Genomic DNA, 27,916 nt, shown 5'->3' with positions numbered 1-27,916 from the left:
ACCATGTAAGCTGTCTCAGCCATACTGGGAGAGATACTTTGTTCTAAGCAGAGACATCATCTTGAGCAGATTTCTCAGTATTCACTGAGAAACCCATAGAGGCTACAGAACTTGATACACTAGGCTGTTTATTTCCTTTGCAGATGGTGACATTTATTTATAGTGAGATAGAAATGACTGCTCTTTCTTTGCTCGCATCCAGCTGGAAGAGTTGCCTTCATGTTGACTCTTCAGCCCCCAACAGTTTTCCATTGATTCGACCTCTTTTTCTCCATGCCTTTTTATTGTGTCCCTTCTGAGACTTGAGCAGGCGGCAGAGTGACCCAGCGTGTCATGTCTGAGGCACCAGTGCCGTCAGGGTTCACGGCTTGATCGGTTGCACTTGCCCAAACTTGGTAAGCCTCCTAGCTGCGTGTGGACGCCATTCCGCGTCATTCTGGCGCCTCCACCTGGTTGGTCTTCCCTCTGAATTAACTGTGACTGGACCCCACCTCAGCCTGTTGCAGGCCCTGCTGAACAGCCCTTGATGTCAGGGTGCATTTCATCAAGAGCTCAGGTGAACCCAAGGAGCCATACTTTGTGCCCAAGGGATTCCTGCCCTTTAGCTGGCTCTTCCTGCCTCCACTTGAGGATGGCGAGAGGTTCTTTGTGGCGTTTCGCCATCTTCCCTCTCCTAAACATGTGTGGTATTAGGACATTAAGGGGGAATGGGGGAGCTAGACTGAGAGAATCTCCCCTTAATCTGAGCTCAGTCAAGAGCCCCCTGACTTTGCTTCTGCTCGCCTGGCCTTGCTTTGTTCCCAGCCTGGGAGGTTGACCTTTGCCCATACTGCCCCACACTGCCCCTCTGACCATTCAGCCACCTCCTCCCCACCTGTTGCCCTGCCTTGGCGTCCTGCGTGTTCTTCCTGCTTCCGTGCAGATCTCAGCCTCAGAGTTTGACTGAGTTGGATCATCTGACCCTGACCCTGACCCTGGAGATGTTTGGTCTGGCTGTTCTTGCACTTGGCATGATGCCTTGGTGCCTAGGAGGGCGAGTCCTCAGGCCAAGGGGCCCTTTGGTTTCCATGTTCACTAAGTCTTTGAATATCTCTGAGCAGGTTGGACTGTGGCCATGTGTGCTTAAGGTGGGACAGGCTGTAGGCCAGAGCCCTGGAGTTAGCTGCGGGGTGATGCATTGTTGTTCTTTGCCATCCCTTTACTGCAGTGGCTCTAATTGTAGACACTTGCTGGGGAGAGCAGACTGCTGCAGACTTTGTGTCCAGGTGGAATTACACCTCGGCTAGTTACCTGCTCTCTTCCTCAGTATTTCTAGCCATTGTTACCTTGTTCAAGTTTTGCTTCAATTGAATCTCCTTTATTCTAGAAGTCTGGTCTCTGCTTAGTAGAAAAAAATGACTCTTCCATGTGTTATCCCTTCAATGCATTTAAAATTATATTCACCTTTTTCCTTTTGAATAAATCCAAAGTTGTCATTGTTTCTTTTCCACACGTCATTTTGTGGACTTTCTCGGGTCTGCACATTTCCCAGAAATCCGCACTCCTCCACTGGGCATGGCTCTGACAGCGCTGCTCACTGTGTGCAGGCAGTGAGGACCGGGCCTACGGCCTTGGTTTCCCTCAGTGGGGTTAGCACTTTTGGGGTCCGGGTGACAACGCTGAGTACTGTGCCTGCCGCTTGGCTTCCTGCAGTGTCATGTGACGCTCAGATGGGCTTCTGGCCTTCCCTTCCTGGCTCACGTCTGTGTAGCCAGTATTTTCTGCTCAGCTGTAACCCCCCCCCCTTTATTTCATTTGTAAAATTAATACATTTTTTAACAGAAGGAACACCACATTGTTGTGCTGTATGTGTTTCCGCGCAGCTGCACTGCTCCCACTTGTGATTTCAGCTTCTTGCCACTTGAGGGCATTTTAGCTTCTGGTGATAAACCTGAAAGGCTAATGAAGGTTTTCAGCCCAGCTGCCCACTTCTTGCCAAAGTGCAGGACAGTGGGTGTGGAGCTGGGCTGCTCTTGGGGCGCTGGAGGTAGTCATTTGTCATAAGATGAGGGGACGCAGCCCTACTGTCCACTGAGTGAGAAACTCTGCTTTTACATCCCTGTTAGACTTTTGTTTTTCCGGAGCAGAACGCACCCTAATTTCACATGCGCACTGTAGATTGAGAAGGTGAAACTGGAATTGCTGTTCCTGAAGGCGGCTTAGAGGCCCCGATTCCATAGGCCTGCACACGTGGCCTCCTTGGGACTCTGTCACTCTGTCACCCCTCGGCTGCTGCGGTGGCCGGTGTTGAAATGACTAGCTCTTGAGGGGTCTTTTGACTTGGAGGTGCACTTTGGTTTTCCTTTCTGAATCTTGGAGCAGTGAAGTGACATGCCCGTGCCCAGCCTAATGACGTGGGTGTTCTCCTGCCACACCCAGGCTGTGGGGCGCACCTGAGTTCCCATGCTGTCATCGGTGGAGTGGGAACAGTGTTCCAGCTTGCCTCCCAGAGCCCGTCGGTGATTAGGGGCACCAGGACAGCAAGCGCCAGGGCAGCAGGAAACGGGCAAAGTGGCCGCTCAGCTGTCCCCGGCCTCAGCATGCAGGGCCGCCGCGGGCCCTGCGCTCCACCCTCCTTCTGGGTGTATTTTTCCTTAAGACTGTTGCTGAGGTTAAAGCAGATGGTGGTGTTCCCTGCAATACTGAAACTTTGAATCTGTGTTAATATTAGAAAGTCGGTTTTACTTTGGTCATCAGGAAAGGAGCAGGTTTCACTGTGTTCTGGGCCATCTCACATACCCTGGGGTGGCTTCTGAGTGACACACAAGGGGGAGGTGGGGACGAGCCAGCGCCCAGCAGCAAGCTGGGCAGCTTTGGGTGGAGGGTCCGGCCGGGGTCACTGCCCACAGGTAGACCGTGCCTTCGTTTCTTAGACCAAATCGCATTCCGCTCAGGCAGGCGGTTTCTGAGTGTCTTCCGCATTTAGGGCCTCCGCCCTTTACCCGTGTGACAGATTTACAGGAATTGGTTCTAGAAACAAAGGTAGGTTGCGTCGGCTTTGTGACTTGCATCGTGCAATGGACGTTTGGGAACCTTAACACGCTTTCTCTTTCTCTGTTTCTTGATATTCTAGTTACCAGAGAAACTCATAAGCAAATACAGCTGGATCAAGCAGTGGAAACTTGGACTGAAGTTGGAGGGGAAGAGCGATGACCTGGTTGATAAAATTAAGGAATCCCTCACTCTGCTAAGGAAGAAGGTTTGGAACATGGGGTTTCCTTTCTCTGATAAGTTCAGCGCTCTTGCTCCTCGTGGCCCAGCAGACCACTCTGACCCTCACTCAGTGGATTGCCAAGCGCTTGTGGCTGGCTTTTAAGCAAAGTAATTGTAAATGAACACACACTGAGGTATTTGGTGAAATGGAGAGCTAGCAACACCCTATCTTCTTGGAGGAGATGAGTTTAGTGAAATGTTTACCTTTTGTCTTGTCAGTTGTAGTGTTTGTTCTCAGTCATGACAAGTTTGGGGATATCATTTAGTCCATATTTCTTTTTTTTTAAAGATTTATTTATTTATGCATACAAGAACTGGGGTACAGGCCAGAAGTGTGGGGGGTGAGAGGATTCACCAGACAGCGGGGAGCAGAACAGGCAGAGTGCCTGAAATACACTGCTGAGGGGAGCAGCGGGCTAGTCAGGAGAGGTCTGCTGCACCATGTGGGTCTCCTCCCTGACCGGGGATCACATTGGTGCTGCAGAGGCTGTGGACAGCTTCATAGGCTGCGTCTTAACCCCTTGCGCCACCGGGGAGCCCCCTAGTCCATATTTCGTATAGTACTATTAATGATAGAAACTCAAATTGATCAAATTCTTCCCAGTTATGTTCACGTTTTAAGATTCTGACAGTGTTTATTAAACTAATTTTCTTTCCTGATGATTGTCCAGTGAGTAGACTTTGTCGTATTTTTTGAAAACCGTTCTGAGGTTTCCCTGACGTGGAATCCCAGTGGGTCTGATGATTCCCACTGATTTGGTGATAAAAATGCTCCCTTTTTGTGGCTTTCTGCACTCACGTAGCTCGTGTCCTGAGTTGCTGGCCTATTGGCTACTCCAGGCTGTGTCAAGGGAGGGGGCTGGAGGAGGCTCAGCGACTCGTGGCACCTCCCAGGTTCTTGGTCTGATTACTTGAACCCGGCTTGCCGCCCGTACTGGACTTCCAGCTCCACGAGAGATGGCTCCACTCCTCAGAGCCTCACGTAGTGGACATTGGGTGATCATCATGTTGAATAAATGAACCAAAGGCCCTGACTTCCGGAGGAAGACTAGTGACAAAGAAATGGCAGTATCAAAAGAAGGGAAGAGGGATTCTGTTCTCGTCTGAGTGTGGAGGTTGGGCCTGGACGCCATGCGCCTACCCCATCCTGGCTCGCAGAGGGGTGAGGGCGATGCTCTAGCCTGTGGGAGTGGGCAGGAAGGCTCTTCAGCTCAGCCACTGGTGACAGTTTACTCTTCATCTATCCTTTAAGATCTTGTGAAAATGACTTTGTTTCATGGGGCATGTTTGCTATCACATAGAGTCTTGCTTTTGGGAATGTGTGACTCCAATTTAACATTAAAGTTCCATCATAACATTAAAGTTCATTAACCATCTGTCAGCATCCCCAGCACCTAGGTACCAGGTTGTACACTAAAAGTTGTATATGTGGTTTAATTCTCACAGTTACCAAGGTGTTATTGCTGGGGTTATATCTTTATTTTACAAATGAGGAAACTAAGGCCCAAGGGTCAGTTAATGCCCTGCGAAAGCCACCAGCTGCTTGGTGGTGAGGCCTTCATTTCATCTTGACTGTGACTAGAGTCAGGCTCTTGACTGCCAACTTGGCCTACTTCTAGAAAATAGGAGGAGCAGCTTACATCTGGAAAATAGGAGCAGTTTACTTCTGGAAGACAGGAGAAGCACTCCTACTTTACTTTCGGAAAGTTAGGAGAATTAGGTCACTTCTGGAAAATAGCAGAAGTCGCTGACTTTTGGAAAACAGGAGATTTTCTAGCTTTCAACTCAGATATTGGAGAGAGTCTTGTGGCACAGCCGTTGCCATTAAAGCTTACCTTTGAATTTGAAATTTTAGTGGTTTTCAAGAGGAGAGGTTTTTGCTGGTTATTTGTAAGAACTGTTTTTGCGTTGGCATCTCTTATTCTCATTCACTTGATAGCACATTTGTTTGTAGGATTTTCCTGTTCTCTTAAAGAGTTTGCCTTGTCTTAGCTGAATGCCTAGCGCACTGCTTTCTCCTTAACTAGGAGTCAGTAAGAATTTCCTGAGGGGATTTAGTCATTTGACACTCATGTGTACCTGGGTTTTTAAGATATTACGGGGATAATTTACCCAACTAACAGTCTGGAAATCACGCGCCTCCCTTACCCATCTTCAGGTGTGAAGTTGGCTTGGTGTTTTCTGGGTGGTCACTGCCCTGGTCAGCTCCTTCTTTCAGAGCAAAAGGGGCACTTACTGCTGCCCTCCTACACAGGCCACCCCCCACACAGGCCACCCCCCACACTGCCTCTCCTGGAAGTATTTCTGACCCCACTGTTTTGCTCTCATTGCCTGGGAAGTTAGGGGAGTCGAAGTTTCCATTCCACAACCCCGAATCTCTCCTTAGTGCCTTGTACTTTTGTTTCAAATTAATGGGGGGAAGCTGAATGAGGACTTTGTGCGGTCTGAAGAGCATCATTGTAGGCTGGGAACTTGGGCCCTATGAGCGAGCATGGGTACAAACTGTGGTTGCCGACTTATGAAAATTATTTTGTTCTCATAGTATGGAAGTGCACCAGGGATGCTGAGAACAAAAATTAATGATTATGTACCTTTCTTCCTGCAGTGGGCAGGCTTGGCGGAAATGAGAACTGCCGAAGCGAGGCAGACAGCTTGCGATGAACTGTTCACAAATGAAGAAGAGGAATACAGCCTCTATGAAGCTGTAAAGTTTCTCATGCTAAACAGAGCCATTGAACTATATGATGATAAAGAGAAGGGGAAGGAAGTGCCCTTTTTCTCTGTGCTTCTGTTTGCTCGGGACACATCAAACGACCCTGGCCAGCTGCTGAGGAACCACCTAAACCAGGTGGGACACACTGGTGGCCTTGAACAGGTGAGTTGTGTTTTTGGGAACATATTGGCCTCAAACAGCAACTTTAACCTGCACATGTTATTTCACAGGCTTTGTGCGTCAGGAATTCAGCAGCAGCTTAGTGGGGTGGTTCTGGCTCAGGTCTTGGGGCACATTATTCGAGTTAAGTCACCTGAGGGCTCAGCTGGCTCACTCACCTGGCTGTTGGCACGAGGTTTCAGTTCCTTATCAGTAGTAACAGGAAGGGCTCAGTTCCTCACCACGTTGGCCTTTCCGTGGAGCTGCTTGCGTGTCCCCGCGACGTGGTGGCGGGCTTCTCTGCCCAAGAGGAGGAGCGCAGGGGGCGCCACACTGCCTTTTACACTGTAGCCTTGGAGGGCATGTGCTGCTGCTTGACGCCACATCACCCAAGCTGTCCCACACTCCTGGGGAGAGATTAGGCTCTGCCTTTTTTTAAGTGAAACGTGCCAAAGAATCCTGGGCCCACCTCATAGGCCCTTGCGGATCTCACCGCTCCTGCAGCGGGGTGGGGGGGGGGGTCAGGAGAGCACTGGGAGAGTCGTCTGCCGGGTCTTGTTTAATCCTGGTGGCTGTGGTTGTACGGGCGCATCCTTAAAAATAGAAAATTTGTTGCAGAAGCCAGTCGAGCCCGCCTGCTCTTGGATCTCTTACAGATGTGCTAAGTTTGGAGCTTTACGCAGAAGCCCAGTGCTGGGCTGTCTCCGAGCCCGCCCGTGACTCACCACGCCTCACGCTATCTTTGGTGTGCTCGTTAAGTTGCCCCAACACGTCCTAAGTCTTTTTTTAGTGGAATCGCCAACCGCCAAAGTAGCATTAAGGCTGTCCAGGGTGCTTACTTCCTCCCGCCACACCCGACTGTTTGCCGTGACCTGGTGTGGAGGACAAAGCAAGGGGCTGCCGCAGCGAGCCAGGCAGGCTTGAGAGCGTGCTTTTAAAACGTTATCATATTGGAGGTAATTTCTGCTTTGTTGGCCATAGTAAATACTGTGCCATAAAAAACCTGGTATTCTGTGTCTGGTTTGCATATTAAACTAAAATTCCTTTCTGAATCCCCACCAGGTCTGTTGTGATGGAAAGTCCACTTTATAAAAATAATAGCTTTATTGAAGTATAATTTATATATCATAAAGTTTACCCTTTTAAAGTATGCAACACAGTGGTTCTTAGTTTGTGTACTACTGAGTTTTGCAGCCATCACTGCTGTCTGGCTTTAGATTGTTTTCTCGCCTCTAAGAGAAAGCTCGTGACTGTTAGCACACGCGCGGCCCTTCTCCCCTGGCCCCAGACAGCCTCTGAGCTGCACAGTCGCCACAGATTTCCCAGTTCTGGACATTCCACCTGCATGGAGGCCTAGCAGGCATGGCCCTCTGTGACTGGCTTCTCACTCAGGCATAGCATTTTCGGGGTTCACCACGGAGCAGCATGCAGCACGTCGCCCTTCCTTATTGACGAATAGCATTCCAGAGTGTGGACATTCACGTTCCACTCATCTGTTCATCAGTTGTTGGCTTGTTTGGATTGTTTACACTTTTTAGCTATGGTGAAGAATTCTGGTCATGAACAAGTTTTGTGCACATTTTGTGGACATGATGTTTCAGTTCTCTTGGGTGTAGCCTGAGAGTGGAATTGCTGGGCCAGAGTAACTGATTCAACTTTTGAGGGACTGTTTTTTAAAGCAGCTGCACTGCTTTGCCTTCCTACGAGCAGTGTTTCAGCGTCCCAGCTCTACATCCTCACCATGCTGCTTTTTGCTTTTATTAAGGTGAAGTTCATATCCCATAAAGTTAACCGCTTTGAAGTGCGCCCCTCAGTGACTTTCCATACGTGTACAGTGTGGTGTGTGAGCCGGCTGTGTCAGCCTCCAAACATTTTCATCACGTTCCCACCCACCCGCCCACCCGTGTCCTTTAGGTTGCAGCCGGCATGGTGGGAGCGAGGCGCCCTCACTGGGTGGGCTTGCGGCCCCCGACCACACTACATGTGCTCGTTGGCCTTGCGTCTACTCTTTGCTCAGTTGGTAAGCTGGTTGCTTACTTTTTTATTGAGTTGTGAGAGCTCTTTATATAGTCTGGAGACAAGCCCTTTACACACCTGTGATCTGTTTCAGATGATCTGCTTCTTCATGATGGAAGGGACTTAGGAAGGGGCAAAGCCGGGGTTGGGGGTGGGAGGAGGGTTTTGGCCCAGTGGTGCCCCGCACGCTGTGGCACACCTGGGGTGGAGCCGGCGGTCACTGCAGCTGGCCGTGTGTCCCCTCAGCAGGCCTGTGTGCTCTCTCTCCAGGTCGAGATGTTCCTTCTTGCCTATGCGGTGCGCCACACCATCCAGGTGTACCGGCTCTCCAAGTACAGCACTGAAGAGTTCGTCACCGTCTACCCCACCGAGCCCCCGCCAGACTGGCCCGTGGTGACCCTGATCGCCGAGGACGATCGGCACTACAACATCCCCGTCAGGGTGTGTGAGGAGACGAGCCTGTGACAGCCGCCGGGGAGGCCGCCACGCGCCGGGGCTGCTCCTGGGCTCAGGCCCTCGCATCTCCTCGCATGACCTACGAGAACCCTCGGGCCCTGCGTGCTCAGCTGGATGGGAATGTTCTGAAGACTTGCCTTGGACAATAAGAAGGAACCAAGTTTTCCCCTCATCTGTGATGCAGTGTGTCCTGGGGGCTTCCGCGCACACCTGCCGGCATTTGCAGACTACATCTTTTTCCTAAACGGGTACTGTTATGTCGGAGGACACTCGTGGCGAGCGGTGTGCCTCTGTGTCTCAGATCACGCTCTGATAGTAAACTGGCTTTCAGTTTTGTTTTTATTTGTAAGACAGTAGTTTCTTTTGTTTTCGCAGCAGTGGGTCTCTGGTGCCCTCCCGTGCCTTGGGCTTCCTGGCATGATTCCTGGCATGGAGGCTATTGGCGGCACAGTCCTAGCTACCTACCCCTCATAGTCTGCCCGACAGTGGTTTGGGTTTGCATCTAAGTACAGCTGTTATGAGCAGATTGTCTAATTAAGAATTGGGCCCCAAGGTGAAAGGCTGGAGAAGGAGCTGCAGGAAGGGGCGGTGGCTCCCGGTAACCCTTGCTCTTCCAGAATGCGGTGGCGCCCCGGGTCACGGACACCCCGCCTCTGGAGCTGAGTGCGGGGATTCGCTGTCTGCCGGTGAGTGCTCCAGCAGCTGCGCTCTGGTGTCAGGAACTAACCGTCATTCTCCGGTCCATGGACCCACCGTTTTAGAGTCACAACAGAATGTAGGAGCTGCCCGTGTTTAGAGGAGGAAGTTAAAGGCAGATTGCCTTTCCCACTGAGAGAGGATGAACCGAATCCAGCCTTCCTGTGACTGCTTTTGAGGGCACGTCTATGGCTAAATTCACGCAACTTACCTGCCGCCAGGACACGGGTGACAGCAGGGTGTGTCAGGCGTTCCCTAAGCCAGCGGCAGCAGGAGCACGCGCGGAAACTAGTGCAGGGGTACGACTGGGCCTGGACCTTCGTGGAGGCCTGGGCTGCGGACGCTGGTGGTAGCGATCAGCCAGCGACACCTGACTTGGCTCCATTTGTGGAGCTGGTGCTGCCCTCAAGTGCTGAGCTTTATTTCCTAGTAATTAGCATCTTTATTCAGGCCACTTTAATATAGTTTATAAGCTACCTAATCTGTATTAGGGGGTGGGGGAAACCTTTTTTATTAAAATGTAAGTTTTACTTTCACCTAAAAATTAAAAATTCTTACTTGCGACAACTCAGAAGACACAAACAACTATGCAGACTGTTAAACGCCAGTGTTTCCCCACACCCGGACAGCGACAGTCCCCACATGTGGTAGATGTTATTCATTTGAGTGTTTGATCAAAATTTATGCTCTGAATGTGTGATTCGTTGAAGAGGCTTTGTGTTTTTCACCGTGACGTGCAAGGGTGCCTGGAGTAAGATGGTTCCTGGGAGCCGAGTAAAGTTATAAGAATGATTTCTTATAACTTTGGCTTTGATGCTTCGATGCAGTATTTTTTTGCTGTGATGGGAGATGCTTACCATTCTTGAATATTTTTTAAAACGCAACTTCAAACATTTGGATTGTAGTCGGGATCCGTGTCCCCGGGGGTGCGTGGGCTGACCGCTGGCCCTGTCCATTGTTGAATTTAATAACTCAAGACTCACGGTCAGCTGTCTCTGCACTTGGACATTGATCTAGACTCCTGGGCAACTTGACTGTTTACATTTCATACTTTTTAAATTGTTCTATGTATGGTATTGTGAGAATGTGAGCAGAAATCGTCTTAACCATCATACTGATAAAAATGCAAAAAGGATGTGTTTATTTGAAGTTGCTTTCTTAGACCTTATTAGATTCCGCTCTCAGACTGTTTTCCAGGCTTAGCAGGATCACAGCGTCAGAGAGGCCAAGCTGTCAAACAGCGCTTCTGAAGGTCAGAATGATTCACCACCTTTAGAAATAACATTCCCTGTTTCAACATGCACTTGCGGTTGCTCAGAGTCTTCATTCCATTTCTCATTCTGGTCTTGGGCTGGGCAGTGACATCAACCCGATAAAGCTGAATGGAGACCAGAGGGACTCAGGGGATCGCCTACTTAGAGGAAGCGCTAAGATGAGAACGTGCTGGAGGAGAGAGAAGGTGGGAACTGCATTGAGCTTACCCTCCAGCCCAGAGCCAACTGCAAGAGTTCAGAGCTTTCGGACTCTGTGGTCTTGGCAGGAAGATAGTCTCACTCTGAGCACACGGGAGCTATTTAAGGTACAGTGGAACCTAAAAAAAACATTAATGTTAAGTGCCCAAAACCCCCAACAAAACCTACGAGAATTCCCCTGTCACCAGTTCCAGGGAATTAACACTTCCATCAAAACTCATTTTTCTGGTTCCCCTCTTTAGCAGCCAAGCCACGTCTGCCCAAGCAGCCTGCGGGAGTGGCACTCAGACTCAGGACAGCGAGGGGTCAGCCGGGGACAGAGGCCCAGCGTGTGCCCTTGAACTTGGGATCCAGGCGACGAGTGATTTGCTTGGAAATGTCGCAGCTCTCATGCTTGGAATTTGCCTCGCTACAAACGGCTTAAAAAGCCAGCAACAGGCCTCACCCCTTTCTTTATCAAGCCTTTCACGCTTGTGTTCAGTTATATATTCACATGCTGTCTGTGAAGTTGTCCTTGGGTTAAGGAAAATAGATGTTGCTTTTGCATCCAGTCATTCTTTTTCTTTCCAATTAGAAGATTCAGGTAGAAGATTCTCAGGCCACAGGACTTTTAACACCTCTATTGGATGTAACAACAGTTGTGAGTTTTTATTGATACCTGCTTTTTTTTTAAAGAAGCTGTTATTCCTCTTACCCATGGTGCTATTTTACCCCCAAATTTGTTGACTTCTCAGAGCTCCTCCCAGATAATGACTGAATTGCTGTGTCACTGTTAATGCCCGCACACACGTCTGCCATCATGACCGCGCGGGGACTGACTTCCTGGTTGTGTCTCCTTCTGAAGTTAAAATACAGTTTGATCATTTTCCTCTCTTTTTCTTAAGCAATACTTGGCAGGTTATTCCCCTTTGAAAGCCAGAAAGTAATTTCAAAAGTGTAAACCTTTGGGGGGATCTCACTTATAGGCCTGCATAAAAATAAATGCCTTAAAAAAAGATCTGTGACTTTAGAAAGCAATAAAAAGGAGGACTCACTTTACTGTCTGAAGTGAATCTGGAACGTGTGTGAAAGGCATAGCATCCCCAGTGGCTTAGCCGAGCCGAGCACAATGTCAAGTCATTTGAAAACAGCCCAGGGAGCTCGAAGACATGAACCAAAGAAGGAACTGACTGTAGATGAAAAATGGCACTTAAAAGCCCAACACCCAGTGCCTGGCAGGTGTCCCGGGCTTCAGTTATGAAAGGATAAAAATGTGAATGAGCGCAAGGACTTGTGTCAATGCGTCTGCGAATTCCTTTTTCTTACGACTTACTCTGTGTAAGAGAAGTCCACTGTTCTGCGCTTCACTCTTGGAGAGCTTCTCTTCTCTCCTGAGAGGGAGGCCAGGGAGCCAGTGCTGGGTTGGGTGGTGAATGAAGACACTGTCCATGCTTGTGACATCCTGGTGATGACTTGGAGCCACCAAAAGCACAAAACTAAGCTGATTTGACTGCCCACCGGCCCTGGTGGCAGCAGCCTCGGGTGAGGTGGGCTCGGCCCTGAGGGGGGTGTGCGCTGGTCTGCAGTCACACCGTGGCTTCCTATGCCCGGGGCCCTCAGTGTGGAGGGCCCTGCAGCATTTGGGAGGATGGCGGAGTGCTGTCCTCATTTCCACGGTGAATTAAAATGTACTGGGAATGGTGGAAAGGATCAGTAGGTGTAATTAAACTACACGGTGGCCGCGGAGTCTGGATAGAACGGCTGCGTCGTCAATACGGAACGGCATGTCCATAAACCGCTCTGACTGTTCGAGGCCTTTGCCCACCGGATGTTGAAATATTTTGAGTGCTCGTTAATGCCGGGACTGTTCACAGGGGAGAACCCCGAGGGAGTTTGGTCTTAGTTTTGGTTTCTCGGATGCAAGTCTGGGTTAGGAACAGAATTGCCTAAACCTGGGAACACAAGGCAAGCACGTGGGCTCGCAGTAACCAGTCACAGCGGCCATGTGCCTTGTCCCCCGGGGGGTCCAGCTTAATTAGGAACTTCACAACAGCTTTTTGTATTCGTTGAGAAGGGCCTCGCTCTGCATCCACACAAACAGCACTGCGGTTGGGCACTCCTTCCGGGAGCGGCGCGGCCCACGGGAACCTGGGTGGTTTCCGAGTGTTCTGTGCGGCAACAGCCAAGTGAGTGCGTTGAATGAACTGTGCTCTCGTTGCCTGGATTTCATAAAAGCGCTTGGGGTTACCTGCGTCGCGGCAGCTCCTGACTTCTGGATTATGGGTTTGGAGAGAATCCCAACCGCCCCTCTGCCGAGGACGGCCATGTGTCCGTCCCCAGGCTCTGATGGGAAGGCCAGGCCTGCTCGCCACAGTCTCCTCTGTTTACTCGGTCAAGTGTTGGCATCTGTCAACTACCACCTGTTCCAAACAGCGCCCCAGAGGCCTGGCTGCTTGGCGGCCTGCTTCCCACCTGCAGCCGTGGCTGAACGCCTGGCTCGTGGGGTGAGACTCCTCCCCCGTGACCTGTTGGGTCTTGTTTTTAGTGTCGGAGGCCAAACTGACTTGGGGCTTTGCTGTTGATCCTCTTGAGCAAACCAGGGTGCTAAGGATTGTAACAATGAACTAAAAATAAACGTAGAAAATGAAAACTCGAAGCCTGCCGTGTCGCCATGGTTGAATGCCTCCCTCGGAGGACTTTGGTAGAGTGGGGTCCAGTGCCTTCTCTCCCCAGCATCCCCCGACACACCTGCGGGGCACAACGCCTGGGAGTCAGACGGCCATCGTGGGAAGCTCATCACGGGGGAAGACTGTGCTTTGCAAGGTGTTCTTGGAGGTGGAGAATGAAGTCTGACTTCCTGCCAGCCGAGGCAGTGAGTCGGGAGTCTGCGGGAACCCCGGGCTCGGGGGCTGGGCAGCCAAACGGCCTTTTCTCTAATGAACAGCCACAAATGTCAGGTGTAAACACACTTTCTCCCTCCACTTGAGGTTTGGTGCTCAGTTCCATAGGCACGACTCTGTACCTCCCCTACTCCGAGACGTGTCAGAAAAATGGATCCAGGCTGAGGGCCCCTCTGGAAGTTCTTAGGATTATTTTTACAACCATCAAATGATCAAAAAGCCACTGGCCGCGTTAGGCGTGAGCAGACTTGCACATAGGACGTTTCCACCTTCCACCTCGGCCTCCACGCTCACGGGCGCTTACCCCGGGTTCTCTCTCCATTTCTCCCTTCCGTACGCGAACCGGGAACGGCCTGGTAATAACCTGACTCTCTGGGTCTAGAGGGTTGATTTCAGATACCCCACTCCTGGTGCAGCCCTAGAGGGCAGAGCAGACATGACTCGAGTAGGAAAGCCCCAGGGGATGCTGGCCCTAAGCTCTCTGGGACCCCTGTAGAATTTCTGCCCCTCCAGGTCCTGCCCCAACAGCCTGAGATGGTGGCGTGTTCCTTTCCACTCACGGTACCACGGGAGGTGACCACAGCAGCTTCCTCAGCCACTGGCCTTTAGAGCCAGAGCGCCTGTCACGTGACTCAGATGTGAGCGTTTCAGTCGCTCAGGAGAATGTCAGGGTTGCTATTTATTGTCTTCATGGTGTTTCGGTCTTTGGATTCAAGGGTTGTGAGCTAAGTGGGGATTGTGCTTGGCTTTGATTCCTAAGAGCTCTCCCTATTTGTCTTTGCTGGAAGAAGCCGGCTGCGATGTTCCTGGATTCTCCGTTGAGGTACTTCATGGCGCTAGGCCCCGAGTTCATGTGCGTCTCTGTCCTCCTGCCCTCAATCACTCTGCAAACCCCCATGTCGCCATAGATCAGCACTAGAAAAGACCTTGTTTTGCAACAGAGGAGGCTGATCCAGAAGCTGCCTGTAACTCAGAGCTAATAAGCAGCAGAAAGAGAATGAGGACTCACAGCTGCTTTTGGGCACAGGCCAGCGTGCTGAGCTGTGAAATTAGCATGGTATTTACTGCCCTGCCTTGTCCAGATAAGACACCTGGAGCCTGTTGTCTGCAGAATTACCAACAGCAGCCACGCCGTCCTTGCCTCCACCCCAGTTACCTTCCACGGTGCCGGGAAAGACTCAGGAGAGGCAAAATTCCTGCCATTGCTATTAACCTAAAAACCCATTCGATCGTATCTATGAATGTATCCAAACTATCACCTGGGTAAACCTTCTGGAAGTTTACCACCATTGTATAGGGCGAGGGTGGGGTGGTTTAGGGTAATTTATAGATCGGCAGCGAGATTAGAGTCAGGTGTTTCAAAACCTTGATCCAACTCGTGGTTAATTTAACTACCTCTTGATTGAAAGCCCTGAGTCCTCATAATGAATTCAAGCACGAGCTTAGAAGTCCTCTGCAGCCTGCCAGGCGTTGGGCAGGGGAGGCCGTCCGGTTACGGGTAATGGCTGTACAGCAGATTATCATTTATAGCATAATCTCTAGCCAAGCTCTAGCAGATCATCATTTCATCATTTATAGCATAATCTGGGGGGCACACCAGAAGCAAGTCATTTGGAGGGCCTTGGTGTCCTCCAGGGTCTAGGGGACCAGGATCACCTGAGCTAAGCCAGGCTGACTAACCAGGATGCAGAGGAAAGGATGGAAGTGAGAGATACCGGGGGGTGGGGGGTGTTTAGAGACACCCCTTGCACCTGGCAGGTGGAGTAGGCGTCTAGGGAGTGATGCGATTCATGCGAGGTGTCAGGAGAAAGTGTAGGAGTGCAGCTTTGCCCCCGGGGTAGGACTGCTCCTCATGGGGGGATTCGCTATGCCCAGGCCACGCAGGAAGCGGGGCGTGGAGCAGGACGAGGCGCCATGCCTGGAACGTGAGCTCTGAGACGTCAAGGGCGCGGTGGCGTCAGAGGCACGAGGAGGTTGCCCCGCGAGCTGGGATTTGACCCCTGAGAGGCGGGAAGTGGAGTCTCAAGCAGGTCAGGACATTGTTCTGTCCTCACCGGACACAGGTATGTAGCTAGACGCTTCGGCCTCCCTTCCAGAGACGAGGCGCGGGAGCCCTCGTGTCCTCCTTGCGTTTCAGACGCCGCGTTTCAAGGCGAGCGGCGGTTCCCGCGTCCAGCTTGAGAGCAGGCGTCTCTGAGATGGGCACGGGCAGCGGGCAGCTTCGGTTCCTCTCTCTTTGGCTTTTCGGGGCTTCCTGAAGTTCAGAGTCCCCATTTGACAGGCGCGTGGAGAAGCGGGGCTCCGGGAAGCGCCGTCAACGTGACTGGTCCCGGGAAGGAGACCTCATGCGGGACGCGAGCAGCGGGAACATCATGAGACAGGCAGCCCGGAGGGTGACTCCGGTGGCCCGAGGTTTGCTACCACAGCAAAAGACGCAATTTTAATGTCTATTGTAAGGAATGTGGGGTTCTCAGGTGCTTTTCCGCCTTGACGGCTCCCTGCGGCCCTGCTTGCCTCCAGGCTGTTACCTGCAGAGCGGCGATGGCTAAAGGTACCTGCCAGCCTGCGCGCAGGGCACGGGCACCCAGGGCTCCGGACTGGGCCCGGGAGCCACCCGCGAGGGGCGTGTGCAAACGTAAACACAGGCACCTGGGCTGAGAAACCAGGACGAAAAGGGGAGATTCAGGGGAGCAGCAGTGGGGGGCGGGGGGCTCAGTTGCTGCCTCCGGGCCTGCTGGTCTGCTTGGAGTCCAGTCTCGCGAGCTGGCGCTCTCCAGCAGAGACGGCCACAGCGACTGCATCGAACTTCCCCTCGAATGCACAATCTCACGTCACTTCATCTTTCCTCTTTGAGAACAAACCGGAAGCCGTAATTGCTTACGCCCTGTCTGCTTCCAAGTGGGGTTTGGGTTATTTTGATCCCGCCGTTCTGTCCCTTGTTTGCGTGGTTCATTTTAGACACTGGGCCTTGCAAAGGGCAGCGACAGGCACCTTCGCGTACCTTTGCCTTCAGAGTTTCGCTACATCCTGTTCGAGGTGTGGCTGGATCAGCTGCTGGGTCACGTGATGTTTTGCCGGCGTCAGTGACAGAAATAGACTCACAGTAACCGCCCGGGAGCATCTCCAAAGTGTGCTTCTTTAGGGTTCAGATGCTGCTTGGCAGCCTTGTGGGGTGATGCCAGCAGGAGCGGCTGGTTCGCGGGAACCGTGAGCCCCATCACATCTCGACACTTGCAACCGCGAGTCCTACGAAGCCCTGCTCGCCGCAATTCTGGCGACGAAGACAGGGACAGGGCAGGTCTGTGAACATCACAGGCCGCTGTTCCTGGACGGTGCGTGGCCTTTGTCCCCAAGGCCTCAGCGCTCAGCTCACCTGCGGAGGGCAAGGCGGAGCCTGGCGGCTGGACACTCACCCACAAGCTCCGGGCTCTGGGCTGCTCAGAGATTTCCTGGCAGAAAGATTTTTAAGTAAATGAAAGTATTTTTAAAGTACTGTAACTTAATTACAGTAAACATAATATATATTTATTTTTATGCATATAAGAACTGGGGTACAGGCCAGAGGGGTGAGAGGATTCACCAGAGACAGAGTGGGGAACAGAACAGGCAGACTGAGTGAAATACACTGCTGAGGGGAGCAGTGGGGAGACAGGAGAGGTCTGCCTCGCCATGTGGGTAGCTCCCTACCCGGGGATTGAACTCCTGCTGCAGTGGCTGGCAGCGCTGTGTCTTTAAGCCCTGCGCCACCAGGGAGGCCCACAGTACAAATGTTATCTGTTTACCACAGTTTCTCACTGTCTCTCCCACTTCATTCAGGGAATGTCTCTTTGGTATTTGAAGCCTAAGGCAGGTACCTCCTTACTCTGAAAGTTGTCAGGGAACTACTGAGTCTTAGAATTCACGTGTTTCTAGAAACAAAGGGTACAAAAAAAGCTAACCTCCCTCCAAACGGAACAATAAGGAGGGTTGTGAGCTCAGACGTTTTTTCTGTTCGGCACAGTGAGTGGCCTTTGTGAGATCTGGGGAGTGGGCTGGCTGGCCGGGCCCCCACGCAATCCAGCGACGCTGCTGGGAGGCCACAGACTGGCCCCTGGCTGGGAAGGTGCTGGACGCCTGGAACCTGGGCCCAGCTCCATGGATTCCCACCCTCTCTCCTCGAGGCCTCCTGTCCTCGGCACCCCCGGACTGAATTGTGGCGAGGATGCAGGGAGTGAGAAACAAAGTGCTTTTACTGCCACGGGAAGACTTCCTCGACCCCATCCAGGGCATCCCAAGCTACACTGCGCTAAAAGCTCCCCTTGCTGAGGGCATGGACCTTCCGGGGCCTTTCTAAGCCAAACCCAATGCAAAACGCTGGGGGCCCCTTGGCGGGAGACAAACCCAAGGCCGGGGTGCAGGGGTGAGCCTGAGGCCAGCTGCCTTCGGGGGAGGGCCTGCTCACCACACGCATGTGCCTGGGCCTGCAGGGCCAGCCCCTCCTGACTGTCCTGGAGCCTGATTCTGCTCACCCAATTCTTGGGTGTCTACCGATGCCCATGTCAGCTCGCCCCCTCTGTGGGGGCCGGGCACAGGGCAGCGGCATGTGTACAGCGGCTTTGCATCTGTCCTTCAGGAGAGCAGAGAGCTGCTCTGACAGGCAGAATCCCCCTCAGGGTAGGAAGGAAGCTGGGGGATTCTGAGCTCCCCAAAGCCACTCCCCAAGGCCACTCCCCAGCAGTTAATTGAGGAACAGCTTTGTGTGCTTTGGCTCTGTCGCTGGGCAGTCACTCAGCACTCACAGCCACACCTGATCTGACCATGGGCTTGACACAGACTCGCAGGCACACGGGCTCTAAATATCAGCCATGTGACTTGCAATGAAAAGAAAACCATGTCGGGGGGCCGGCTCCCTGCAGGTGCGTCCTTGATCTGCAACGGGGGATATGGGGAGGAGATGCGACCTCCTCCTCCGGTGGACCTTGGCTGTCTGTGTTGGCGAGCACGGAACCAGAAGCATCTGCCCCTCTGGGTGTCGCTGCAGAACGTCAGGCAGCTGTGGGTTAGGCGTGATGTAGAATGAGGGAGGGTGAAGTTCAAGGGGGGAGCTTCTGGCATGTCCTGCTGTTCGCGGCTCTGTCGCCCTGGCCTGGGTTTGGGGGGCGCTTCCTGTGTTCTCTGAAGCTCTACCCAGAGATGACAGCCCATGAATCTCCCCCTCCAAAGGTGTTTCTGAATCGATAACAATGCGTTCTACTTGCATCATGCAGACCTGCTAGCTAAGCTTTCCTCGATTTGCAGGGAGAGAATTTGCTTTGACACACAGATCTTGCCGCTCCAAGCCCACAAGCATGAAATCAAATACACGTGATAAAAAATACTGCTGTTTAATTTTCTAGTCATGTACTTTAAAAAAGCCGATACAATTAGATTTTGTTTTTACCTTCTCAGATCTGTCCCTGAAACCACCCACAGCTGTGCATATTCACCATCAGCTCTACATGGAGGAAACGCCCTTCAGAGGACACACACGTGGGTGAGGACACCCCCGGTTCCCGGGGGGCCCAGAAAGGTGACTGCAACCCCGAGCTGCTTCTGGCAACCCGATGCCCTGACAGTCTTCCATGAGGAACAAGGTGATGATACAGCACTGACACCACGCACACAGGCGTGCCTTCTTTTTGCCTTTCCAGCTTCTATTTCTCTCCCCACTCCGAGCTATACCAGCTGACCCATTTATTATAACTCCTTCCCCAGCGTGAAAAATAGTTCTCTTGTCACTTACTGGAACTTACATTTAGGTACAAATGACAGACTCGGTAAAACTGCCGCAAATAAGGTACAATGTTCATCGATACAATACGTCCCAGCTGCAGGTACGTCGAGCACACAAGCAATCGCAGTATATTGTATTAGAGACATTTTATTGAAAATGCGAAAATAGGAAATGTATTATAGCCTAAAATAAATTACATAACATATACAGTATATATTTATATCTTTAAAATATTTTTGTGTTTAGGTTCTTTCAGACTAGGAATTTTGACGAAATCAGGAATTTATTGAACTGTGTCCATAATTTTTGAAAGAAAAAACCCGCTTTCCAAAACTTAGAAAAATAGACTGCACTAAATGGATTTCAAATGTGTCATTTCAGGGAGTATCACATAGTGACTTGGATATCGTGTTTATAAAATGTCTTGCTTGGTGGTGGGGTGTGAGGGGAGCACAGAGGTACACTCTGAATCACCTGTACTGTACCGCATAGTTATGACTAAGAATGGCAGGACCAGGGAATAAATCTACTTCAAAGGTTACGATACAGCAACCTGGCATTAGAATGCTAGATTATGACTTAAAGCTTCAGCTCACTTTATAACAACTAAAACATAAAGTTAGAATGCTCCGTTTCCCTTGCTCTAGTGCCATCTTCAGGAAAGGTGAGTGAAGGGCAAGCCTTCAGGGAGACGCAAGCCTTCAGGGAGACGCATGCCAAGGAAGGCAGAAATTTGGAGATGCACGTTTGTGGCATCTCCAGGAAGTCCCTGGACGGACGCGGCGGGGCATGGAAAGTGAACGCGCGCTCCCATCTGGGACACAAGGTGAGGCTTAACGCGCATTCTGTCCATGTGCCACTCTCGTGGCCTCCTACACCTTCCTGCCAAAGAGGATCTCCCTTCGTCCCCAGCGCGTTCGCGAATCCACTCCTTCGTGTGTGTGGCCACTGCGGGCCGTTCATGACTCCATGGCGGGAGGTGCCAGCTCCCTGGACAGTCGGGGTGCTGGGAAGCCAATCAAAGAAAGTCAAGCTGTGGCCTGTTGATTCCTAAGAGAGACGCCAAGGGACAGGGGAGAGTCCGCGGCCAGCCGGGCAGCGGTGGCCTCGGGGGTGGATGGCACAGCCAAGTCCTTTGGTTCCAAGTGGAGATTGTCCGAGGGAGGAGGAGATGACGGGGCGAGGTGGCCGCTCTGTCGCTTGGGTTTGCGTGAATCAGGGGCAGGACGTCAACGGTGTTACAGAGCAATGGCAAAGGCCCGTCCAGGCCCCGCGCCAGGGTGAGCCAACCTAGCCTGCCCGAGAGTTCACGCGACACCTGGAACAGCAAGGCCTCTTCCGTGACCCAAACCAACCAACAACCCCCCGAAAGAAACAAAACACGATGGGAGAGGAGACGAGGCGCAGGTGTCCTCGCAGCTGCCTCTGCAGCCCGGGCGTCCGAGCCTTATTGGTTCTCCTCCCTCATCTCCACGACGTCCGCCCCCTCCTCCGCCGGCGGGATGTCCGTCATGGCCGAGTCCTCCCCCTCCACGGCCGACTCGTTCTCCATCTTCTTTTTCTAGAGCAGAGACGATTCATCAGCGAGCGGCAGTGACAGCATCACATCAACGTGCAGTAGGAGGGGCCCCCAGGGCCTTAGTCCTGCATATCCTGCTGGGAGCTAAGCCGTCTGGCACATCTCCCCCTGGCTACCTCCTGGGGGTCCCCTCTTCTGCATCCCTCCCTGGCTACCTCCCAGGGGTCCCCTCTTCTGCATCCCTCCCTACCTTCTGGGGTCCCCTCTTCTGCATCCCTCCCTGGCTACCTCCTGGGGTCCCCTCTTCTGCATCCCTCCCTGGCTACCTCCTGGGGGTCCCCTCTTCTGCATCCCTCCCTGACTACCTCCTGGGGTCCCCTCTTCTGCATCCCTCCCTGGCTACCTCCTGGGGTCCCCTCTTCATCCCTCTCTGGCTACCTCCTGGGGTCCCCTCTCTGCATCCCTCCTTGGCTACCTCCTGGGGGTCCCCTCTTCTGCATCCCTCCCTCACTACCTCCCGGGGTCCCCTCTTCTGCATCCCTCCCTGACTACCTCCTGGGGGTCCCCCCTTCTGCATCCCTCCCTGACTACCTCCTGGGGGTCCCCCCTTCTGCATCCCTCCCTGACTACCTCCTGGGGGTCCCCCCTTCTGCATCCCTCCCTGACTACCTCCTGGGGGTCCCCCCTTCTGCATCCCTCCCTGACTACCTCCTGGGGGTCCCCTCTTCTGCATCCCTCCCTGACTACCTCCTGGGGGTCCCCTCTTCTGCATCCCTCCCTCACTACCTCCCGGGGTCCCCTCTTCTGCATCCCTCCCTGGCTACCTCCTGGGGTCCCCTCTTCATCCCTCTCTGGCTACCTCCTGGGGTCCCCTCTCTGCATCCCTCCTTGGCTACCTCCCGGGGTCCCCTCTTCTGCATCCCTTCCTGACTACCTCCCGGGGTCCCCTCTTCTGCATCCCTCCCTACCTTCCGGGTTCCCCTCTTCTGCATCCCTCCCTGACTACCTCCCGGGGTCCCCTCTTCTGCATCCCTTCCTGACTACCTCCTGGGGGGGTCCCCTCTTCTGCATCCCCCTGACTACCTCCTGGGGTCCCCTCTTCTGCATCCCCCTGACTACCTCCTGGGGTCCCCTCTTCTGCATCCCTCCCTGACTACCTCCCAGGGGTCCCCTCTTCTGCATCCCCCCTGACTACCTTCTGGGGGTCCCCTCTTCTGCATCCCTCCCTACCTCCCAGGGGTCCCCTCTTCTGCATCCCTCCCTGACTACCTTCTGGGAGTCCCCTCTTCTGCATCGCCCCCTGACTACCGCCTGGCTCCTCTGGAATCAGTGTCAGCTGTTGCACCCTGGCCCTGTCCGGGCACTGCTTCCCTGCAGCCTCCTCCATGGAGGCTGAGCCCTCCCCAGTGCTCCTCGCGGCCCGGTGCAGACCCCTGTTCCTGGGATGAGCCCGCAGTGTCATCTGACCCCTCGGTGCCAGCTCCGGACGGCTGTCGTCCTCGCCTGCCTGCTCATTGAGCCTCATTCCTGGTGACTGCCCCACCGCGCACCTGCCTTGCCAGCTGGGGCCTTTCCAGGTCGGGACCTCCTCTTTGGGATCCCTTCCCAGCCCCACCCCGCCACTCAGGGACTCCCTGCGGACCCTGTCATCATCGAAACATTCAGCCGCCGCCCCCGCCTGCCAGCACCTACCCCCAGGACACTGCCCCCCTAATCCACAAGCTTTCCTGTCCCTTCTCCCCTCTTTCATCAGCGTCAATTAAATATCAGTAATTACAACCGCGTCCTCACTCCCTTTCTGTCATCATCTTCGCCAGGAAAAACCCTGACCTTGTTCGGGTCCAAGCCTCTGCCAGTTACCCTGGAGGGTGTGGTGGGGGCGTGTCCACACTGGCGTCTGGGGGTCCCCCACACCCCCACATTCGCCTCCTCTCCCCTCTACCTGCCTCTCCTCCCTGGGGACCCTCCTCCCTTCTCTGTTGACTAATGTAAATGGAGCTCCTGCTCCTGAGCACTCAGTCCTAGGACCTGCCCCAAAGAATCAGATACACATGCTGGACATGCGGGGGTGGGGTGGGGTGGTATGTGGGGTGTGTGTGTGTGTGTGTGTGTGTGTGTGTGTGTGTGTGTGCAGCCTTCCTGGTGTGGGAGGGGAGCGGGGGTTGAAAAGCGAGAGGTCTGGTGGAGGCAGGAGTGGGAAGGGGTGTGTGTGTTTCCACAGGGGCCATTCCTGAACCCCAAGGTCTGTGCTAGCGGGACTCAGAGGAGGGATCCGCAGGGGAGGGGGGATCACCTGGGCTTTCCTTGCATGCACAAGCCATCATGGAGTTTCTACCTTTTTGAAATCTCTAGATGCTCCATGAGAAGAGAGCAACATAACTGACATGTATCCTTTAGAAGTTTTCTCTGAGCAACACGACTGCCTTTGAAGCGGGCCGGCGCGGGGGCGGGGGACGGGAGCAGCTTGCCTAGTAAGGGTCCAGTGTCAATAAATCTGACCGAGAGCCAGGCTAGTGTGGCCGCGGGGCTGCTCATGCAGGGACTCCAGTCCCGGGGCGCAGTGTGGGTTCTGCTGAGACTCCAAGTGCGTGGGAGGTGACTCCCCCACGGCCCCTCCCCCGCCCCGGGTCCGGATGCCTGGCAGGAGGCGGTGGGGCTGGGGCGGGTGCGGCGCTGCCTCACCTGTTTCCGATACACGTAGCACGCGGCGATGGCCACCATGGTGGACTCGCCCACGAACCCCGCCAGGAGGGAGCCCACGCCCAGGGTGGCTCCGTGAACCCTGGGGAGGAGGCAAAGGCCAGTTGTTAAAGCCCAGTGGCTGGTACAGTCAAAGCCCAGCCCACGGGGCTCAGCCCGGGAAAGGGGTAGAGGAGGAGGGGCCGGGTAAGGGGCATCCGAGCTCCTCTGGAAAGGCCGAAGCTAGTAACCGGTCTGCCGCGTGGGGTCAGACCCGGCCCTGGAGCCAGCTGCCTCCCACGCCCCCAGGTCTCTGCTGCCTGGGCGCTCACTCCTGCTCCCTTCCCGGGAGGGCAAAGGTGACATCCCCCTGTTCTCTGTCACCGTCCTGGGCTTCTCACGCCGTGGAGGTGCTCAGTGACCACCGCGTGTGGGCCTGACCCAGAAAGCCCTTCTCCAGACGGGGACCAGCAGCCTCCCAGCCCTCCCGGCAGGCGCCAGATGCCGCCTGCCCGCCCAGGCCTGCAGGTTTCACCCGACAGGTAGACACAGGCCCCGGGACAGAGAACTCATGTGCCTGTGGATGTCCTGGGAGAGTCCAGCACCCCCACCTCGCCAACCCCCTCCCCCTCCCGGCCTGGAAGGTAGGAGCAGGGCCTCTGCGCAGGCTCAAGCCAGAGCAGGCTGATCCTGTTCCCTGCGGCTGCCTGAGGGCAAAGCGGCCTTCAGCTGCCAGCCGGTCCAAGGAGCCAGCTGGAGATTCTTAACAAAGGGTGCAGGGGTTGAGTCTCAGCACTATCATGCATCATTGCTGCAGCCTGGGCTCCATCCCCGGCCAGGGAGCAACCCACGCGGCGCAGCAGACCTCTCCCGTCACCCGCTGCTCCCCTCAGCAGTGGATTTCAGTCAGTCTGCCTGTTCTGCTCCCACTCTGTCTCTGGTGAATCCTCCCCAGTACCCCACCTCTGGCCTACACCCCGGCTCTTGTATGCACAAAGCAATAAATCTTTAACAAAAAACAACAAAGGGCAGGGAACTTTGTATCTTCAAGGGGCATCTTGACAAGTCAAGGACGTGAGGAAATGCAGTGCGTAGACAGCACCCACATTTCTTCAGGCCAACATCACTTAGGAATGCAAAGATCTACACGAACAGAGGAAACCCAGAGGTCCCTGTCAAGACGGCTCTGGCCTCAGTCACCCACTGCTCCTTGCCTCTCGCACGCCCGCCACCCTGTAACTCCTGGGCCTAAACTTGCTCGGCTGCAGCCACAGCTTCCCAGGCACGAGCCCACGCTGAGCGTCTCAGCGGCTCCCAGTGCCTCACCACAGGCAGACGCAGCCCCAGGCCCCGACCACCTACCCCAGGTAGGGCAGGACCACCAGGCTGGTGATGAGGACGATGATGCGCAGCACGGAGCTGGGGGCCAGCACGAAGGTCTTCTTCAGCGTCATCAGCCACCCGGTGAGGTGGGCCCGCACGGTGACTGCGGAGAGCCGAGCACGCGTGAGCAACGCCCGCTCCTCCCCGATGCCCCCTGCCCAGGCCCGCCCCCGCCCCGCCCAGCCTCAAGCTCCGACTCGAGAAAACGCAGCAACGCAGCTGCTTGATGGCCGTCAGGTGAGCCTCTGGGAAGGGGCTGACGGAAAGTCTGGGCCTCCCGCCCCATCCTGTCGGAGACATGGAGGCAGAGGAGGGGCGAGGAACGGGGCTGCCCCGTGCGCTCCCCATGCTGCCTCCCCTGGTCCCCAAGCGCCGAGAGAGGGGCAGATGGGGCAGGGCAGCCAACCGCGACGCGCCGAGACCACGAGCGAGCTGGGCTGGAGGGTGCAGGGGACTCGTGCCTCAGGCCCTCCCGCGCTGTACCTGGGACCGGGAAGAAGGAGAAGATGCGCAGGGGAACCACGCAGAGCTCGGCGAAGGCGAAGTCCACGCCAATGATGTCTATCAGGATCTTCTCCGAGACGTTTGGGGTCCAGAACATCACAAAGCAGAGCTGGGGAGGAGGAGGCCGCGAGGTCGTGAGCAACGGGCTGGGGGAGTCAGGGGTCCCTGCCGCCCCAGGAGGCCGGCTCCCCCCTCTCCAGCCACCACCCCTGCCAGTGGGTCCGGCTGCAGGGGCCACTTCTGCCCCCAGGGACCCCGGCAACAGGGGGGCGGGGGGATGCACCCCAGCGGGTGCCCAGACCGGAGAGGGAGACAGATCTGAGGCCTCCGGCAGGGGACGGGGGTCAAAACAGGGGCGGAAAGAGCACAGGAGGGCGGAGATGAGTCACGGGGCTGTGGTGGTGGGAGAACAACTAGGGGGACTGCACCTGAGGGGAGAACCAATTACTGTCCGAAAATGAACAATGATGTAAGAAAATAAATTAATAAAATTTCAAAAACTCTCCAGGCCTCCCTGGTGGTGCAGGGGTTAAGTCTCAGCACCGTGAAGCTGTCCGCAGCCTCTGCAGCAGGAGTTCGATCCCCGGCCAGGGAGGCGCCCGCATGGAGCAGCAGACCTCTCCTGTCTCCCCACTGCTCCCCTCAGCAGTGTGTTTCAGCCAGTCTGCCTGTTCTGCTCCCCACTCTGTCTCTGGTGAATCCTCTCACCCCCACACCTCTGGCCTGTACCCCAGTTCTTGTATGCATAAATAAATAAATCTTTAAAAAAATAAAAATTAAAAAATCTCCAAAAAAAGACAGTTTCTGAGACATTAATAAGATGAAAGCAAAAAAAGAAAAACCCATGATATGACAGTGGGAGCAAGTTGGAGAAATGCACAACACAGCTAGCGCAGGACAGAGACCCGGGGAGTTCACGAGAATGGGTGGTAAAAACACGCAGTTGGGGTGACAACACCGGGAAGGAGGACGGGGGGCGTGGACGGCAGTGGCCCCCCCACAGCCTGGCGAGGTGTGAGTGGGCGTCACACCCAGGTGGTGTGATCACACGCCACGACATTTGCACAACGGCGAAATCACCAAAGATGAATTCTCAGAGCGCGCCCCCTTTACTCAGCAACTCGGCTTGAATGAAAGCCCAGTGTAGGGGGCCCGGCACTCAATCATCTGAGCTCCAGAAGAGAGAACAGAGAAACCCAAGCGCCGAGGGCCGTGCGTTTCCAGGCCGCGTCTCCATCACGTGGGCAGCGGGTGGACAAAGGCCCGCGGGACAGGCGCTGGGCGTGGGGCAGACCAGAGGCCGAGCGGCTGTGGACGCAGGGAGCTCGCACCCAGGGCTGGAGCGAGACATGGAGACGCGAGACATGGAGACACAAGACAGGAGGGAAGCGGTTTCTATCCCTGCACCCCAAACCCAACTATGGATCAAGTGTGCTCAGGAGAAACACATCTCCAGCGACCTCGAAAAATCCACCTCCCACGCACCTTGTTCCCCAGCAGGGAGTACGCTCCGCGGAGCTGGCGAGACGGGAAGAGACACGAGTTCCGTCAGAAGGAAAAGGCAGGGGAAATGCCTGGGAGAGCTGGGGCAATCCCAGGAGACCTGGACAGCCCCACAGGCCAGAGGCCTTGGCTGGTCAGAGGCCCTTGGAGATGCAACCCTAGCGGGGGCTTCCACAGTGAAGGGAAATGCGGGAGTAAGCGAGAGGTCAGTCCCCAGGAAGCGAAGAAAATGATGATCAAGACAGTGATGAAGTCCAGGTGATACTAGAGCTTTCTAAGAAAGCTCGTCTAGTGGATTACGAACCCTGAATTTAAAAGTCTAACAAGCAACTTTAGCAGAGGGTGTTAAAAAATGCACCCCCACTGCACCCTTCCCCTGATGCAGTACCCACCCCCACACGGACACAAAAGGAAAAATACTTCCCGAGATGTGAGATGGAGCAACTGGGAGCTCGGAGACTTTGTTACTCAGAGGCCCGCACAAGTGTCCCCATCATCTGCTCCCCCAGCAAGGTCGCCGGCGCGACATGCTGAGAGGCACTCACGCCCACAGCCCAGGGCCAGCGATTTCATTTAGAACTTCAGGGGGACACTGAGCACAGCATCGGGGGACGATCCATCTCCCTGACAGAGACAGATGGCGCGCCCCTCCTTCCAACGCCCCGCGGCAGTGGAGCTGTAAAGAATTAAGCAAGCATCGCCCCCTGTCTGGACTGGTGTTGCGCCTTTGACCCAGGGAGGGTCGGCCACCCTCTTCCTCAATGGTCCGTAAAAAATACCCAGGCGCATCCTGCTAAAAACTTCAGCTTCCAGAGGAGTCACTGCATGTGGTATTGATTTTGTAGCCCGCGATACTCCGAATGTGAGCGATGCCTCCGTCACAATCGCTCTGTGCTTTGCAAAATCACTTTCAGGTGGCGGCGGGCTGCTGGG

General features: G+C 54.3%; 2 protein-coding genes across 4 annotated transcripts in view; one reads left to right on the top strand and one right to left on the bottom strand.

The window, feature by feature from the left end:
- OTULIN (OTU deubiquitinase with linear linkage specificity) overlaps positions 1-13,853 on the top strand; it is a 31,621-nt gene extending 17,768 nt beyond the window's left edge. For 2 of the 3 annotated variants that reach the window (XM_054687929.1, XM_054687930.1), the window contains exons 5-7: positions 3,113-3,238; positions 5,858-6,127; positions 8,411-13,852. In XM_054687929.1, the coding sequence (XP_054543904.1) occupies positions 3,113-3,238; positions 5,858-6,127; positions 8,411-8,605 (591 nt within the window). In that variant the 3' untranslated portion in view covers positions 8,606-13,852. Of the gene's footprint in view, positions 1-3,112; positions 3,239-5,857; positions 6,128-8,410 lie in introns of all 3 variants that reach the window. The other variant, XM_037529177.2, reaches the window with a different exon arrangement.
- A 5,118-nt stretch (positions 13,854-18,971) lies between these two features.
- The window catches only part of ANKH (ANKH inorganic pyrophosphate transport regulator), a 117,329-nt gene continuing 108,384 nt past the window's right edge, over positions 18,972-27,916 (bottom strand). Inside the window, exons 9-12 of the mRNA XM_037529170.2 lie at positions 25,460-25,589; positions 24,956-25,079; positions 23,597-23,696; positions 18,972-20,956 (exon numbers count right to left, since the gene is read on the bottom strand). Coding sequence (XP_037385067.1) covers positions 20,843-20,956; positions 23,597-23,696; positions 24,956-25,079; positions 25,460-25,589 — 468 coding nt within the window. The 3' untranslated portion in view covers positions 18,972-20,842. The remainder of the gene's footprint in view (positions 20,957-23,596; positions 23,697-24,955; positions 25,080-25,459; positions 25,590-27,916) is intronic.

The sequence above is a fragment of the Talpa occidentalis genome, unplaced genomic scaffold (assembly GCF_014898055.3).
Source record: "Talpa occidentalis isolate TD23 unplaced genomic scaffold, MPIMG_talOcc4v2.1 talOcc4.6, whole genome shotgun sequence".
NCBI lineage: Eukaryota > Metazoa > Chordata > Mammalia > Eulipotyphla > Talpidae > Talpa > Talpa occidentalis.
Note: the sequence above shows the minus strand (reverse complement) of the source record. Positions and strands in the feature narration are given on the sequence as shown.